Source organism: Cervus elaphus, chromosome 15, assembly GCF_910594005.1.
Source record: "Cervus elaphus chromosome 15, mCerEla1.1, whole genome shotgun sequence".
NCBI lineage: Eukaryota > Metazoa > Chordata > Mammalia > Artiodactyla > Cervidae > Cervus > Cervus elaphus.
Genome location: NC_057829.1, coordinates 5,071,408 through 5,087,627, shown reverse-complemented (window position 1 = coordinate 5,087,627; position 16,220 = coordinate 5,071,408). Strand labels below are relative to the sequence as shown.

The window sequence follows — 16,220 nt, the reverse complement described above, 5'->3', positions numbered from 1 at the left end:
TAATACATTTTGAAGTCAGCGCCAACTTCGCACCAGGATTTAAATTTGGGGAGACCACTGGTGGCCACAGTTTCAGACGCTGGGCTGAGATGAGCAAAACCTCAGAGGGGCACATGGGATCCTGAACTACACCTCCCAGAAATCCCGGGGGAGGGGGGGCGACAAAGCCTCATGTGAGTGGTTGAATCGGTCAGCCAATAGCGTTGCTACGAGCTTCCTATAGACCAATCGCGGGTCTGAAGGGGCGGGACCTCCCATGGCGAGGCTGGATTGCGCGCAGAATAACAGTATTCTTGAGTTACACAAACCCACGGGGGCACTGCGAGCTTTGGCCCCGCGCCTCGGCCGCCACGTCGTCCTCCTCTTCGGGTCCAGCCCGCGTCCTCCTGTCGACTCGGCCTCCGGTCGCGCTGGTTTAGCTGCCAGGCCTTTGCCTAGGACCGGCCAGGTGACCGAGAAGAAAGCACGTGTATGAGCAGCGGTCTGGGCAGGGGGCCCTCCTGTCAGCGCCGCGCGGCGCTCGGGCCCTGACGGAAGTCCCGCTGTCGGGTCTGGTTGCGGGGAGACCCCTCAGTATCCCTGGGACCCCAACCTTCTGTGAACTGCTGGCCCGGCGCTGGCTGGCGTGGCTCTGGGCCGTCACGTGCGGAGGGCGCGTCTTCCCCGCCGCGTCCCCGGCCCGAGGAGAAGACTCCGCAGTATGGCCCCCACGCTCCAGGACCTGACGCCATCTGGTAATGCTGCGACCCGCTCTCCGCGCTTCGGTGGTTGATTACCTCCTAATCCCTAGGGTGATTCAGTTACCACCAGGAGACACCTGGTTAGCTTTCCCCGGGGGCGGGCGGCACCTCCGAACGTGCGAACCCTGAGGTCCCGTGTTTTCTCGCTGCCTGCGTTCCTTCTCTCCCCGACCCACGCGGCTTCCTCCCAAGGTAGACAAACCATCAAATCCATAAAGCACACCCCGACCTGTGCCCCAGAAACATACTCTGAGCGCCAGGTTAACTAAACTTTTCAGTTTGATGTACCGTATTCCGTCTGGGCCTTATAGAAGTTTTGCATGATTGAACGTTCTTATTCAATATATGTTTATTAAGCATCTAAGCCAAAGAAGGTTCAGGTGCTGAGAAATAAGGAAGCCCAGAAAGCTATTTAAAACTGCATTGAACTTTTATTTTACACCTCGAGGTGACAACAGTAGTCCTGCCAACTCTAGTGTGTGTAAAATCACTGTTAGAATAGATGAGTGGGTACTCAGTAGGTTGGGATAAGGGGTAATAATTCCAGGTGATTTTGATGTTGGTGACTCTCACATTGACAATGAAGAAAAAGAAAACTAACACAAGAATTAAGTATATCAATATTTTCAGTTTTAAAATGAGTTCTAGGTCTTGAATGCCCTCCCTGATTGTAATTTGTGAACAAATACACCTATTAAAACTTGTGAGGTATGAAGTAGCAAATGAAGAAACAAGAGAATCAGTAACAAGGACATAACAGTAGATGTGACAGATAAGGATCTTCAGCTCAGGAATTACATAACTCTGAAATTTTTCAGAGGTGAGCTAGTGACCCTTTTGATTCTAAGGTCCTGATAAATGGAACCGTTAGAATTGTTCATGAAACAGGTGGATATGTGATTAAGAAACATTTTATCACTGTTGCTGTAAAGTGAGACCTATATCTCCCACAGGGGTATCATTTACTTATTTGAATAGTATTTTTTACTGATGACTTCTGACCTTCCTTTTCCCATGTAATTTAAAAAGGAAGTATGTGATTTCTCTGTTATCTTAATGTATCTGGAGCAAAAACCCCTGCAGATTTAGAATAGTTTGAATAGTGATCTTTTTACAGCAGATAAAAGGAAAATTAAGTGTTTGAATCTAGCTTAGCTTTCTGACCCCAAGGCTCACCTCCACAGATGAACACTTCAATAAAGTTAAATCAAGTCTTGGGCCCTATGCGTGGGCCTAGAAAAGACTTCAGAATTATTCTGCTTCTCTTTATGTGGGGAGCCTGTATGTTGGGATGAAAGTCAGTTTTAACTTCCTAGAAACCCTTACTTATTGATGTCCAGTCTTAGTGAAGCTCTTGGATGAATAAAACTGGCAATTCCTGAATCTCAGGGTTGGGCCTTAAGCCTGAGTGTCCATGACCTCAGGCCATGGTTGTGGGCTGGCAAATACTTCTTGTGAGAAAAGTTTTAACTATAAGTGTGTAAAGATTGCTTAGTTTCATCGTTGTTTACTGGTAGTATGTATTGGGTTGGCCAAAATGTTCTTTCAGGTTTTTCTGTAAAATGTTATCTGGAACTCAGTTGATAAATGATTAATGAAAGAGTGAGTAAATGAGCCAGTGAATTGCTAGTAGGCAGTTACATGTTTCTAATTCTTCCCGGGCTCATTAAAATCAAAGGGGAAATAGTATATTTCAGAAATGGAATATTGCACAAGCAAAGAGATGACTACAAAATGTAGCAAGTTGGTGCAAACTAGAAGTTAGAGATTCAGAAATGAAGTGTCTTGCAAGGGACTTATAGGGTAGTAGTAAGATAGTCTTTAAGAGTCAAGTCAGGAAAGTGCTGAGAACAGTGTTGGGATCATTTGTTTGAATGCAGAATTCTTTTCTTTGCTCTGTTTCCTCCAGGCAGTGCAGTGGGTGTGGGAGTCCTAAGTCAATCATAGCTACATGGGATCATTCTGTCTACAGAGTAAATGTGTTCTTGACAGTAACTTGTTACTTAAAATCATGTGTATTTGGGGTTTATGCCGTCATCATCTCTAGGATGGTTCTTGTCTTAAAGAACCATTATTTAGGATGGTTCTTAAAGGCCATACTATCTGACTTACCCACCTCAAAATCTAATAGGTCCTTTACACCAGTTAATCCCATGTTTGTTTACTCTTTGGAGCATTTACTATGAATCCCATTATCATTACTGGGAAAGAAAACATTAGTTCAGTTCAGTTCAGTTGCTCAGTCGTGTCTGACTCTCTGCAACCCCATGAATCGCAGCACGCCAAGCCTCCCTGTCCATCACTAACTCCCAGAGTATACCCAAACTCATGCCCATCGAGTCGGTGATGCCATCCAGCCATCTCATCCTTTGTCGTCCCCTTCTCCTCCTGCCCCCAACCCCTCCCAGCATCAGGGTCTTTTCCAATGAGACACCACTTCGCATCAGGTGGCCAAAATACTGGAGTTTCAGCCTCAGCATCAGTCCTTCCAATGAACACCCAGGACTTATCTCCTTCAGGATGGACTGGTTGGATCTCCTTGCAGTCCAAGGGACTCTCAAGAGTCTTCTCCAACACCACAGTTCAAAAGCATCAATTTTTTGGCGCTCAGCTTTCTTCACAGTCCAACTCTCACATCATTACATGACCACTGGAAAAATCATAGCCTTGACTAGATGGACCTTTGTTGGCAAAGTAATGTCTCTGCTTTTTAATATGCTATCGAGGTTGGTCATAATTTTCCTTCAAAGGAGTAAGCGTCTTTTAATTTCATGGCTGCAGTCACCATCTGCAGTGATTTTGGAGTCCAAAAAAATAAAGTCTGACACTGTTTCCACTGTCTCCCCATCTGTTTCCCTTGAAATGATGGGACCAGATGCCATGACCTTAGTTTTCTCAATGTTAAGCTTTAAGCCAGCTTTTTCACTCTCCTCTTTCACTTTCATCAAGAGGCTTTTTAGTTCCTCTTCACTTTCTGCCATAAGAGTGGTGTCATCTGCATATCTGAGGTTATTGATATTTCTCCCAGCAATCTTAATTCCAGTTTTTGCTTCTTCCAGCCCAGCGTTTCTCATGATGTACTCTGCATATAAGTTAAATAAGCAGGGTGACAATATACAGCCTTGACGTACTCCTTTTCCTATTTGGAGCCAGTCTGTTGTTCCATGTCCAGTTCTAACTGTTGCTTCCTGACCTGCATACAGGTTTCTCAAGAGGCAGGTCTGGTATTCCCATCTCCTTCAGAATTTTCCACAGTTTATTGTGATCCACACAGTCAAAGGCTTTGGCATAGTCAATAAAGCAGAAATAGATGTTTTTCTGGAACTCTCTTGCTTTTTTGATGATCCAGCGGATATTGGCAATTTGATCTCTGGTTCCTCTGCCTTTTCTAAAACCAGCTTGGACATCTGGAAGTTCTTGGTTCACGTATTGCTGAAGCCTGGCTTGGAGAATTTTGAGCATTACTTTACTAGCATGTGAGATGAGTGAAATTGTGTGGTAGTTTGAGCATTCTTTGGGATTGCCTTTCTTTGAGATTGGAATGAAAACTGACCTTTTGCAGTCCTGTGGCCACTGCTGAGTTTTCCAAATTTGCTGGCATATTGAGTGCAGCACTTTCACAGCATCATCTTTCCGGATCTGAAATAGCTCAGCTGGAATTCCATCACATCCACTAGCTTTGTTCATAGTGATGCTTCCTAAGGCCCACTTGACTTCACATTCCAGGATATCTGGCTCTAGGTCAGTGATCACACCATTGTGATTATGTGGGTCGTGAAGATCTTTTTTGTACAGTTCTTCTGTGTATTCTTGCTACCTCTTCTTAATATCTTCTGCTTCTGTTAGGTCCATACCATTTCTGTCCTTTATTGAGCCCATTTTCGCATGAAATATTCCCTTGGTATCTCCAATTTTCTTGAAGAGATCTCTAGTCTTTCCCATTCTGTTGTTTTCCTCTATTTCTTTGCATTGATTGCTGAGAAAGGCTTTCTTATCTCTCCTTGCTATTCTTTGGAACTCTGCATTCAAATGGGAATATCTTTCCTTTTCTCCTTTGCTTTTAGCTTCTCTTCTTTTCACAGCTATTTGTAAGGCCTTCTCAGACAGCCATTTTGTTTTTTTGCATTTCTTTTCCATGGGGATGGTCTTGATCCCTGTCTCCTGTACAATGTCATGAACCTCTGCCCATAGTTCATCAGGCACTCTGTCTGATCTAGTCCCTTAAATCTATTTCTCACTTCCACTGTATATTCATAAGGGATTTGATTTAGGTCATACCTGAATGGTCTAGTGGTTATCCCTACTCTCTTTAGTTTAAGTCTGAATTTGGCAATAAGGAGTTCATGATCTGAGCCACAGTCAGCTCCTGGTCTTGTTTTTGCTGACTGTATAGAGCTTCTCCACCTTTGGCTGCAAAGAATGTAATCAATCTGATTTCGGTGTTGACCATCTGGTGATGTCCATGTGTAGAGTCTTCTCTTGTGTTGTTGGAAGAGGGTGTTTGCTATGACCAGTGTGTTCTCTTGGCAGAACTCTATTAACCTTTGCCCTGCTTCATTCCGTACTCCAAGGCCAAATTTGCCTGTTACTCCAGGTGTTTCTTGACTTCCTACTTTTGCATTCCAGTCCCCTATAATGAAAAGGACATCTTTTTTGGGTGTTAGTTCTAAAAGGTCTTGTAGGTCTTCATAGAACCGTTCCACTTTGGCTTCTTCAGCATTACTGATTGGAGCATAGTCTTGGATTACCATGATATTGAATGGTTTGCCTTGGAAATGAAGAGATCATTCTGTCGCTTTTGAGACTGCATCCAAGCACTGCATTTCAGACTCTTTTGTTGACTGTGATGGCTACTCCATTTCTTCTAAGGGATTCCTGCCCACAGTGGTAGATACAATGGTCATCTGAGTTAAATTCATCCATTCCAGTCCATTTTAGTTTGCTGATTCCTAGAATGTCGACGTTCACTCTTGCCATCTCATGTTTGACCACTTCCAATTTGCCTTGATTCATGGACCTAATATTCCAGGTTCCTATGCAATATTGCTCTTTACAGCATCGGACCTTGCTTCTATCACCAGTCCCATCCACCACTGGGTATTGTTTTTGCTTTGGCTCCATCCCTTCATTCTTTCTGGAGTTATTTCTCCACTGATCTCCAGTAGCATATTGGGCACCTATTGACCTGGGGAGTTTCTCTTTCAGTATCCTATCATTTTTCCTTCTCATACTGTTCATGGGGTTCTCAAGGCAAGAATACTGAAGTGGTTTTCCATTCCCTGCTCCAATGGACCACATTCTGTCAGACCTCTCCACCGTGACCCGACTGACTTGGGTGGCCCCACACGGCATTGGTTTCATTGAGTTAGACAAGACTGTGGTCCTGTGATCAGATTGGCTAGTTTTCTGTGATTATGGTTTTAGTGTGTCTGCCCTCTGATGCCCTCTCGCAACACCTACCGTCTTACTTGGGTTTCTCTTACCTTGCACGTGGGGTATCTCTTCAGGCTGCTCCAGCAAAGCGCAGCCACTGCTGCTTACCTTGGACGAGGGGTATCTTCTCACGGCCGCCCCTCCTGACCTTGAACGTGGAGTAGCTCCTCTTGGCCCTCCTGCGCCCCCGCAGCAGCCGCTCCTTGGAGGTGGGGTAGCTCCTCTCGGGCGGGGCCCCTGACCTCAGGGGTGGGGTAGTTCCTCTGCCGGCTGCGACAGACCGCGCAGAAGTGCACCGGCTGCGACGGACCACGCAGAAGTGTGGCCGTGAGGAGCTACCCCTTGCCCAAGGTCAGGTGTAGCGACCCAGAGCGCCAGGCAGCGACAGCGCAGGAGCAGTGGCCGAGAAGAAAACATTAAAGGGTAGAAAAAAAAATCACCCAAGTAAAGTACATTGACTAGGTCCTCTCGAGCTGGGAAAAACTTTGTGATCTCTTAGGTTCACTAGACAAGGACATTCTTTGTGTCTTTCTCTTTTAGACTGTGTTATTTATATATATCATCCCAGATGGTACCTGCAATGCAGGAGATGCAGGAGACTCGGGTTCTATCCCTGGGTCAGGAAGATCCCCTGGAGAAGGGCGTGGTAACCTACTCCAGTATTCTTGCCTGCAGAATCCTATGGACAGAGGAGCCTGGCAAGCTACAGTCCATAGACTCGCAGAGTTGAACAGGACTAGAGCAACTGAGCACACACTTAGATATCTTAAACATAAAAATACTTCTCAGACAGTGTTGTAACTAGTCAGATAATTGAAGAACCTGCAAAGCTATATTTTTATGTTCAGTTGTGAAAGATGTTAGGGAGAGTCTTTGCTATTTAGAACCTAACTGCTGCTGCTGCCAAGTCATTTCAGTCGTGTCCGACTCCGTGTGATCCCATAGACAGCGGCCCACCAGGCTCCCCCGTCCCTGGGATTCTCCAGGCAAGAACACTGGAGTGGGTTGCCATTTCCTTCTCCAGTGTGTGAAAGTGAAAAGTGAAAGTGAAGTTGCTCAGTCGTGTCCAACTCTCAGCTACCCCATGGACCGCAGCCTACCAGGCTCCTCCATCCATGGGATTTTCCGGGAAAGAGTACTGGAGTGGGGTGCCATTGCCTTCTCTGTTAAAACCTAACTAGTTAGGAGTAAAATATATAGAATGTTCTGGACCTAATGAACTGAATAAAGATAAATACCAGTTTTTTATTTGTTTTACTTGTTGCCTGTGGAAGAGCGACATTCCAGTGTCTACTCACCCTGTCAAGGGAGGAATTGTTCAGGTGACTTACTGTCATAACAAGGTTCTGGAGGAGCACTGGTGATTAGAAGCCAGTGACAGCTGATCTCCTACTGGAAAACATTGGGGAACAAACACATAAAGATTAGAACAGTGAATGATTATACCAACACACATGGGAGGAGGGTTTTTTAGTTTCTCTTACCTTAAATCGTATGTTATCCCCTAAACGATAAATAAGGACATGGAAAAGGTAGAAGCATTGGATTTTTAAGGACCTCAGTTGCAGAGGAGTTTTGTATTCGTCCGTTATAATTCCCACTCATATTTGTTTTCATATGTGTTCCCTTTTACCTCTATTTTCTGTTCATAATTCTCTTGCTCCTGTTTCATGTATTTCATCATATTTGTACATTTCCTTGTAGATGCTAGTCTGTGTATATATTTTTCATTTATATAAATAGAATCCCAGTAGTTAGCCATTTCTGACTTCCTCACTCAATATTCTTTTCTACAATAGAGCAATACAGTGGTAGTTCTGGTTACCACTCAGTAGTATTCCATACACGAGCATCCTGCACATTTGACTTTGCCATTTCCCAGGGTTGTCTCCAATTTGCAACTTCTCTAATATCCTCTGATGTGTTCTCTATGCATCAGTGGAGCCGTTGTTTGGGAAATACACTCAGGAGTGAGATTGTTGAGTTTTCCACATGCTTAATTTTACTGACTCTTGCTAGGTTGCTCTCCAGAATGACTGTATCTATCTACGTTCCAAAAAGCAAGGGTTCTGATTTTCTTTGGTATTATCCAATCTTCTAATTACTGCCCATGTGTTGTATATATATTGGTTTTGTCTTGTTTTAATTCATGTCTCTCTGATGGCTTATAGTTGGAGCATCTCTTCATATACTTGTTGAGTATTCAGTTTTTCCTTCCCTTGATTTGCCTATTCACATCTTTTGCCCACTCCTGTTTAATTTCTTATTGATTTGTAGGAGCTCCTGGCATATTATAGATTTTAGTCTCTTTCAGGTTTTTTTTCCTTCCTTTGGCTGTGCTGTGTGGTTTGCAGGATCTTAATTCCCTGACCAGGGATCAAACCCTGGGCCCCAGCAGTGAAAGCGCAGAGTCCTCACCACTGGACTGCCAGGGAAGTCCCAGTACCTCTCAGTCTGACATTGCAGAATCTCCCTTCAGCTGATGATCTGTTTATTACTTTTGTCAGTGGTGATTTTCATCTGTCAGAAATCCAAATCCTTTGTTTTTATGTAATCAAATTTACTTTTTTTAAAAAAAATTATAGGTTGAGCTGTTTAAATCTAGATGTCCTGCCCTGTGCTAAGTAAGAAGATATTCTATATTTACTTTCCCTATTTCATAATATCTTGTAGTATATAATAATATTTGATAGGCCAAGTAATCTCTTTCTACTTTTTTAAAGTTAGCTTAGCTCTTTCTGGGCTTTTAGTCTTTCACATAAATTACAGATAGGTTGGTCAAGCTTCTTATAAAAAAATTACATGTTTTGTTTAGAGCTTTTTAAAAAACCTTTTGTCTCTTACGTATATGATAACTCTTAACAAGCTATCAGAATTTGTGTGGGGATGGGGTTGTTTTATGGTAAATGGTGAACTATCTTAAAGATTGAAAAAATTTATATTTCTGATTTGAAAAGTGAATACATTAGAGGCCTCTTGGAAAAATGCTTAGACCTTTTTTGAAAATAGGACAAGTGGGGGCACACTCCATTGTCGGATTTGCAGTGAGTAGAGAAATGCCAAACCAACTCTGATGAAGGATACCAGGGTGGGCGGAGGTGGGGCATTTCTTTTGTTGGTATATTAACTTTCCTTTCTTATTTCTATCTCCTTAAACTCCTGTGTACTTGGTCAGTGGAGGAGATAGAAGTACAAAGACATGTAAATCATATGGTTATTTACTGATCATTTTGGTTGATGGCGATGGTTTTAGTTGCTAAGTCTGACTCTTGCGACCCCACAGACTGTAGCCTGTCAGGCTCCTCTGTCCATGGGATTTTTCAGGTAAGCATACTGGAGTGGGCTGCCGTTTTCTTCTGCAGGGGATCTTCCTGACCCAGGGATTGAACCCCAGTCTCCTGCATTGCCGGTGGATTCTTGACCAACTGAGCTACCTTCCTGATAAACTACTGACCATTTTGCTAATGCCAAAAGACATATTTCTTTTTTTTTCTTTGACATATTTCTTTGTAGAAAAAACTGGGATTTTTTTTTCCTCAAAGGTTTGAATACTTTTTTGTTTATTTTTTAAGACTTTTTTTCAGTGTGGACAACTTTTGTTTTTTTAATTTATTTTTTAATTGGAGGAAGATTGTTTTACAAAGTTGTGTTGATTTCTGCCATACAACAGACAAGAATCAGCCGTAATTATACATACATCCTCTCCCTCTTAAAGCCCCCTTCCCCTCCCCCATCCCACCCCTCTAAGTCATCACAGAGCACCAGGCTGGGCTCTTCGTGTTATATAGCAACTTCTGTTTTACACTTTGTTGTTATTCAGTCACCAGGTTCTGTCCAGCTCTTTGCAGCCCCCTGGACCATAGCATGCCCGGCCTCCCTGTCTCTCACCATCTCCTGCAATTTGCCCAAGTTTAAGTCCATTGAATTGGTGATACTGTATATATGTTGATGCTGCTTTCTCCATTCATCTGTTCTCTCCTTTTCCCACTGTGTCCACAAGTCCATTCTCTATATCTGCATCTCCATTCCTTCCTTGCAGACAGGTTCATCAATTGTATTTTTCTAGATTCCATATATAAGCATTAAAAATGATATTTGTTTTTCTCTTTCTGACTTCCTTTACTCTGTTTAAATAGGTTCTAGGTTCATTGACCTCACTAGAACTGACTCAAATTCATTCTTTTTTATGGCTGAGTAATATTCCATTGTTATTTATGAAACACATCTTCATACATCTGTGGATGGACATCTAGACTGATTCCATGTCCTGGCTATTGTAAAGAGTGCAGCAGTGAATATTGGGGTACATGTGTCTCTTAGAAATGTGGTTTTTCTCAGGGTCTATGCACAGTAGTGGGATTGCTGGATCATATGGTAGTTTTATTCCTAGTTTTTTAAGGACTCTGCATACTGTTCTCCATAGTGCCTGCATCAATTTACATTCCCACCAACAGTGGAGGAGGGTTCCCTTTTCTCCGCATCCTCTTATAGCTTTTATTGTTGGTAGATTTTTTTGATGATGGCCATTCTGACTGGTGTGAGGTGACACCTCATTGTAGTTTTGATTTATACTTCTCTAATAACTAATGATGTTGGGCATCTTTTCATGTGTTTGTTGGCCACCTGTATGTCTTCTTTGAAGAAATGCCTGTTCAGGTCTTCTGCTCATTTTCTGACCGGGCTGTTTGTTTTTCTGATATTATATTGAGCTGTATGAACTGCTTATATATTTTGGAGATTAATCCTTTGTCAGTTTTTTTGTTTGCAATTATTTTCTCCCATTCTGACTGTTGTCTTTTCATCTTGTTTATGGTTTCCTTTGTTGTGCAAAAGCGTTTAAGTTTAATTAGGCCCCATTTGTTTATTTTTGTTTTTATTTCTGTTACTCTAGGAGGTGAGTCAAAGAGGATCTTGTTGTGATTTATGTCCAAGAGTATACTGCCTGTGTTTTTCTCTAAGAAGTTTACAGTTTCTGGGCTTACATTTATTTAAGTCTTTAATCCATTTTGAGTTTATATTTGTGCATGGTGTTAGGAAATGTGCTAGTTTTATTCTTTTACATGTAGCAGTCCAGTTTTCTCAGCACCGCTTATTGAAGAGGCTGTCTTTTCTCCATTGTATATTCTTTTATTCTTCCTCCTTTGTCAAAGACAAGGTACCCATAGGTACATGGGTTTACCTCTGAGATTTCTATCTTATTCTGTTGGTCTGTATTTCTCTTCTTGTGCCAGTACCATACTGTCTTGATGACTGTAGCTTTGTAGTATAGTGTGAAGTCAGGAAGGTTGATTCTTCCATCTCTCTTTGTCTTTCTCAAGATTGCTTTGGCTATTTGAGGTCTTTTGTGTTTCCATACAAATTGTGAAATTGTTCTAGTTTTGTGAAAAATACCATTGATAGTTGATAGAGACTTCAATGAATCTGTAGATTGTTTTGGGTAGTATGATTATTTTCACAATATTGATTCTTCCAATCCAGGAACATGGTATATCTCTCCGTCTTGTGTCATCTTTGATTTCTTTCATTAGTGTCTTACAGTTTTCTGCATACAGGTCTTTTGTCTCTTTAGATAGGTTTATTGCTAGGTATTTTATTCTTTTTGTTGCATTTGTGAATGGGATTGTTTCCTTAATTTCTCTTTCAGATTTTTCATTGTTAGTGAATAGGAGTGCAGGGATTTTTGTAGATTAATTTTAGATCCTGTGACTTTACTATTTTCATTGATTAATTCTAGTAATGTTCTGGTGGCATCTTTAGGATTTTCTATGTATAATAGCATGTCATCTGCAAACAGTGAGGGTTTTACTTCTTATTTTCCTTCTGGATCCTTTTATTTCTTTTTCTTCTCTGCCATGGCTCTGTTTTCCAAAACTATGTTGAATAATAGTGGCAAGAGTGGGCACCTTTTTTTGATGTGGACCATTTTTAAAGTCTTTATTGAATTTGTTACAGTATGGCTTCTATTTTATGTTTTGTTTTTTTGGCCCTTAGGCACGTGGGATCTTAGCTCCCCAACCAGGGATCAAGCCTGTGCCTCCTTTGTTGGAAGGCAAAGTCTTAACCACAGGACTACCAGGGAAATCCCTTGAATACCTTGGATAGCCAACAGGGACTGTTGTATAGCACATGGAACTCTGCTCAATGTTCGGTGCAGAGGAGGGAGGTTTGGGGGAGAATGCTCACATATATATGTATGGCTGAGTCCCTTTCCTCTTCTCCTGAAACTACCACAACATTGTTAATTGGCTGTACACCATTACAAAATGTTTAAAGTTTGGGGAAAAGAATTAGATTGCATGCATGCACCTACTCCCTCCTCCAGCTTCCCTCCACCACCACCATGTCCACACCCTGTGTTCCCATCAGTTGGGTGATCCAGTCACACATGCTCTCATTTTAGGAAGGGTTGCAGCTACATTCTTTGAAAAAGAAAGGAATTCAGTTGAGCATATAGGTTAGAGTTTTTAATCTTTCTTTTGATTCCCCATCTGAAAGGATCTCTGTGTAAATGTTTTTGCTGATTATTGTGTTTGCTCTGCCTCATTCAGGTTCATCTCTAAACCTGCAAACATGCCATTCCTGCCTCCTGCCCCAACATGAACAGAGCTGAGCGCTTCAGGCTTCCTTGATGCTTTTTCTTAACCCACTGGACTTGTAGAGTATAGAAAGCAACCTTCAGAGTTTCGATCCTAGCTCTACTTTTTATTAGCTATGCAATAATAATGACATAATAGGAGTCGCTAACATTTGTGGGGTGATTATGCCAAGGTTATATGTCTCATTTCATGACTTTTATGATATGAGAGTCCCAGTTGTTAACATCTGGAACATGCCTTCAAATGCATCATCTTGTTCTGTTGTCACATGTCCTGTGATAAGGCAAAACACAGTCTGTCTAAAACCCCATAGCTACCTTTGAGAGCTGGGACTAAAACCCAGATTTCTTGGCTTTTTTTGTCCTGTCCCCATTAGCTTAATCATATCAAATTCTGGGTGCTTCTTAGCTGAAGGATAGCCACATCATGGGGTGTCTAAATTAATGCCACACCTGAATTGCCTTTGTTGACACTAACTGGAAATGATCAGACCACTTCCCGGTTGCCTACCAGTCTTTCTAGTATACATGTCTCATTAAGCCCTGCCTTTTCTTCACACTTTCAGGAAGTGGTTTTTTTCCTTTGGTGCTTGAGGTACTACTGCTCAGATTTTTGGATCTTAACTTTGTTCCTTTTTCAGGAACAGTTTTCTTTCCCCTGTTAGCTCAATAAACAAAATTAGCCAGTGAGTTAGTTTTGGAAAGGAATAGTAAACCCTGAAATAAACATAATGTCCTCTAGGAAAGAAACCACATACCGACAAATTTACTTTACAGCTTGCTAGAGCAACCTTTCTGAAGCCTATTAAGGAGTAATTCAGTCAAAATAACTCTATAGCTACCATCCATCCCCTGTTTCTATGTAGAATACCTAAGACTGTGGACAGTAAGAGCTGGGTTTTAAATTTGCACCACTGCCAGTTTACAAATGTTCATACGTTACTGGTTTGGGGCTTAAATGACCTTCTCTTGTCATCTTTCCTCCCTCTTTTGCTGTGTCAGTTTAGGAAATACTTACTGAACACTTAAGTGCTGGATACTGTCCTTGGTGTTGCTAGGGATACAGATGAGTTGGCCTAATCCCAGTCTTCCTCCAAGAGGCTCAAAGAGCTTAGAGCCATCTGCATTTTACTCCAGCTTTGCTTCCCTCTCAGGAAGCACAGAAGCACATGTTGACAAGAGAGGTGGGTGTCATTGTGATTTGTTTTGAATAACTTGTAGTAAATTTGGTAGGCAGTAGGGAATTGTTGAAGGTTGGAAGCATTGGAAGCAACTGGTTTAAACATGCTTTTTAGGAAGATGAATCTGGTGCATAGGATGGATTGAAACATAGGGTGACCAGGTATAGTCACCCCGGTGGTTGAGATGACACTTTATATGACACTTGATTTTTTTTTTTTTAAAACAAAGCATCTTTGTATCTGATCTCCTTTAACCCATAAGACAATTCTGTGAAGTTAGGATGAGCAGGCATTGTCTTTCTTAGTTTTCATGGATGCAGACTGAAGCTCAGAGAGGACCTGTAGTGGCTGGATGTGTAATAATGTCTTGAGGAAAGGGCTGGCACTGGGGATGGAAGGTGGACCCAATGTGGATGGCATTTTGGATTCCAGAGCCATAGGGCTTGAGATCTGAGTAGATATTGATTATCAAGGAGAATGAGGGGTCACATAACACTGAGATTGTCAGGTCAGTCTTCTGGGAAGGATGATGCATTCAGAAAAGTAGAGAAATCAGACAGGGAATGTGGCAAATTTGGTTTTGGATAGTAGATTGAGGGGCAGGCTGTAACAAGTGAACAGCTTGGAATTTGAGTCTTAGATTGGAGCCCAGTGTTTTTGATAATTAGAAGATCATGTGTGACTTTAGGGAGTGATTTCAGTAGCGTGTGGAGGAAGAAGCCACAGCATGAAGATAGGTTGAGGTAGAATTGCTGGAGGTGGGAAGGGGTAGACGGGAGGGACAGTGGGAGGTGTGGGTGGAAGTGATCATATGTTCTTCTTTAGGTGCAGAGGGAACAAGCTGCAAGAGGGTTTTGTGGTGTGTGTGTCGGGGGTGAATTTGAGGAGCTCCCCAAAGAAGACTCTTTTGTACAGGATTAGGTGAAGTTACCTCTGAGTTAAAAGGATGAGAAGGATTTTGTGCTAAAGGCAAGCAGAGGTCTGGGATAGCAGGTATGGGAAGTGTTGTTCAGGGAGCTGAGGAAAGGTAAACCGAAGAAAAGGCTCAAAGTTAGGAATTTGCGGTGATTCCAATCAGCATGGTTTTGTGGCTTTCCAGTAGTTCTTGGAGACCAGAAAATAGGATTGGAAGGAGTAGGCATTAGGGCTTTTCAAGGCCGGGTAGCCTGTCATGAGTTCTGGTGGTAGGTGGAAGAGACTGTCAGACTTAACAGTCTAAATGGCAGTTTGGAATTATTGATGGCTTTCGGTCATCAAACCAAATCTTCTTATGTCTTATTCTGGGCACATGCACAGAACCAACGGGGAGGGAGTCCTGCAGACCTCCAGCAGCTGGCCTGGGCTTGGAGCAGTTGGCCCTTTGCTGTCTGTTGTGCTCATCTTTGAAACAGGAATAACTACAGCCTACCTTAACCTTGGTGCAGTGCTATACCAGTGATTCTGTGCTGTCTGCTGCCTCTTGTTTCATTAGGCATTGTTGTTACTTACTGAAAACATTTTGGGGCAGCCTTTTTGAAAGGTGACAGGATTGCGAGAATATATTTATGAACCCCACTTACGCCCTGTTGTGAATTATTTTAATTTAGTCTGCAGTCCCTCTCCACACCTTGTTTTCCCCTTTCATTTTGGAAACTCAGATTCTCACTTTCTTTAAAGCAGGGATGGAGAAGACCCTGCAAGATGAGATTGAAGCCATCCTGCGGGAGAGGATTATGGTGCTTGATGGAGGGATGGGGACCATGATCCAGCGGCACAAGCTGAGTGAAGAAGACTTCCGAGGACAAGAATTTAAAGATCATGCCAGGCCCCTGAAAGGCAACAATGATATTTTAAGTATAACTCAGCCCAGTGTCATTTACCAAATCCATAAGGTAAACCTTCCTTGAGTTCTTTTATTTTTATTTATCATTCTGCAAGTCCTTTGGTGTCCTGAGGGCAGACCACCGTGTTAAGTGCTCTGGGGGAGACAGAAAAGGGGGTGATGTATTCAGAAAGCGGGTTTCATTCAGTTTGGCTGCTCAGTCATCTTGGCAACCCCATGGACTGTAGCACGCCAGGCTTCCCTGTCTATGACCGACTCCTGGAGCTTGCTCAGACCCATGTCCATAGAGTCGGTGATGCCATTCAACTATCTCATCCTCTGTCGTCCCCTTGTCCTCCTGCCTTCAGTCTTGCCCAGCATCAGGGTCTTTTCCAGTGAGTCAGTTCTTTGTATCAGGTGGCCAAAGTTTTAGAGCTTCAGCATCAGTCCTTCAATGAATATTCAGGCCT

At 42.5% G+C, this 16,220-nt stretch overlaps 1 protein-coding gene across 3 annotated transcripts in view; it reads left to right on the top strand.

Moving 5' to 3' along the window:
* The first annotated feature begins 285 nt into the window (after window positions 1-285).
* Window positions 286-16,220, top strand: part of MTR (5-methyltetrahydrofolate-homocysteine methyltransferase) — a 126,818-nt gene continuing 110,883 nt past the window's right edge. The window contains exons 1-2 of one of the 3 annotated variants that reach the window (XM_043925180.1): window positions 286-734; window positions 15,609-15,820. In XM_043925180.1, the coding sequence (XP_043781115.1) occupies window positions 701-734; window positions 15,609-15,820 (246 nt within the window). In that variant the 5' untranslated portion in view covers window positions 286-700. Of the gene's footprint in view, window positions 735-13,694; window positions 13,953-15,605; window positions 15,821-16,220 lie in introns of those variants that run through there. The other 2 variants (XM_043925179.1, XM_043925178.1) reach the window with 2 other exon arrangements.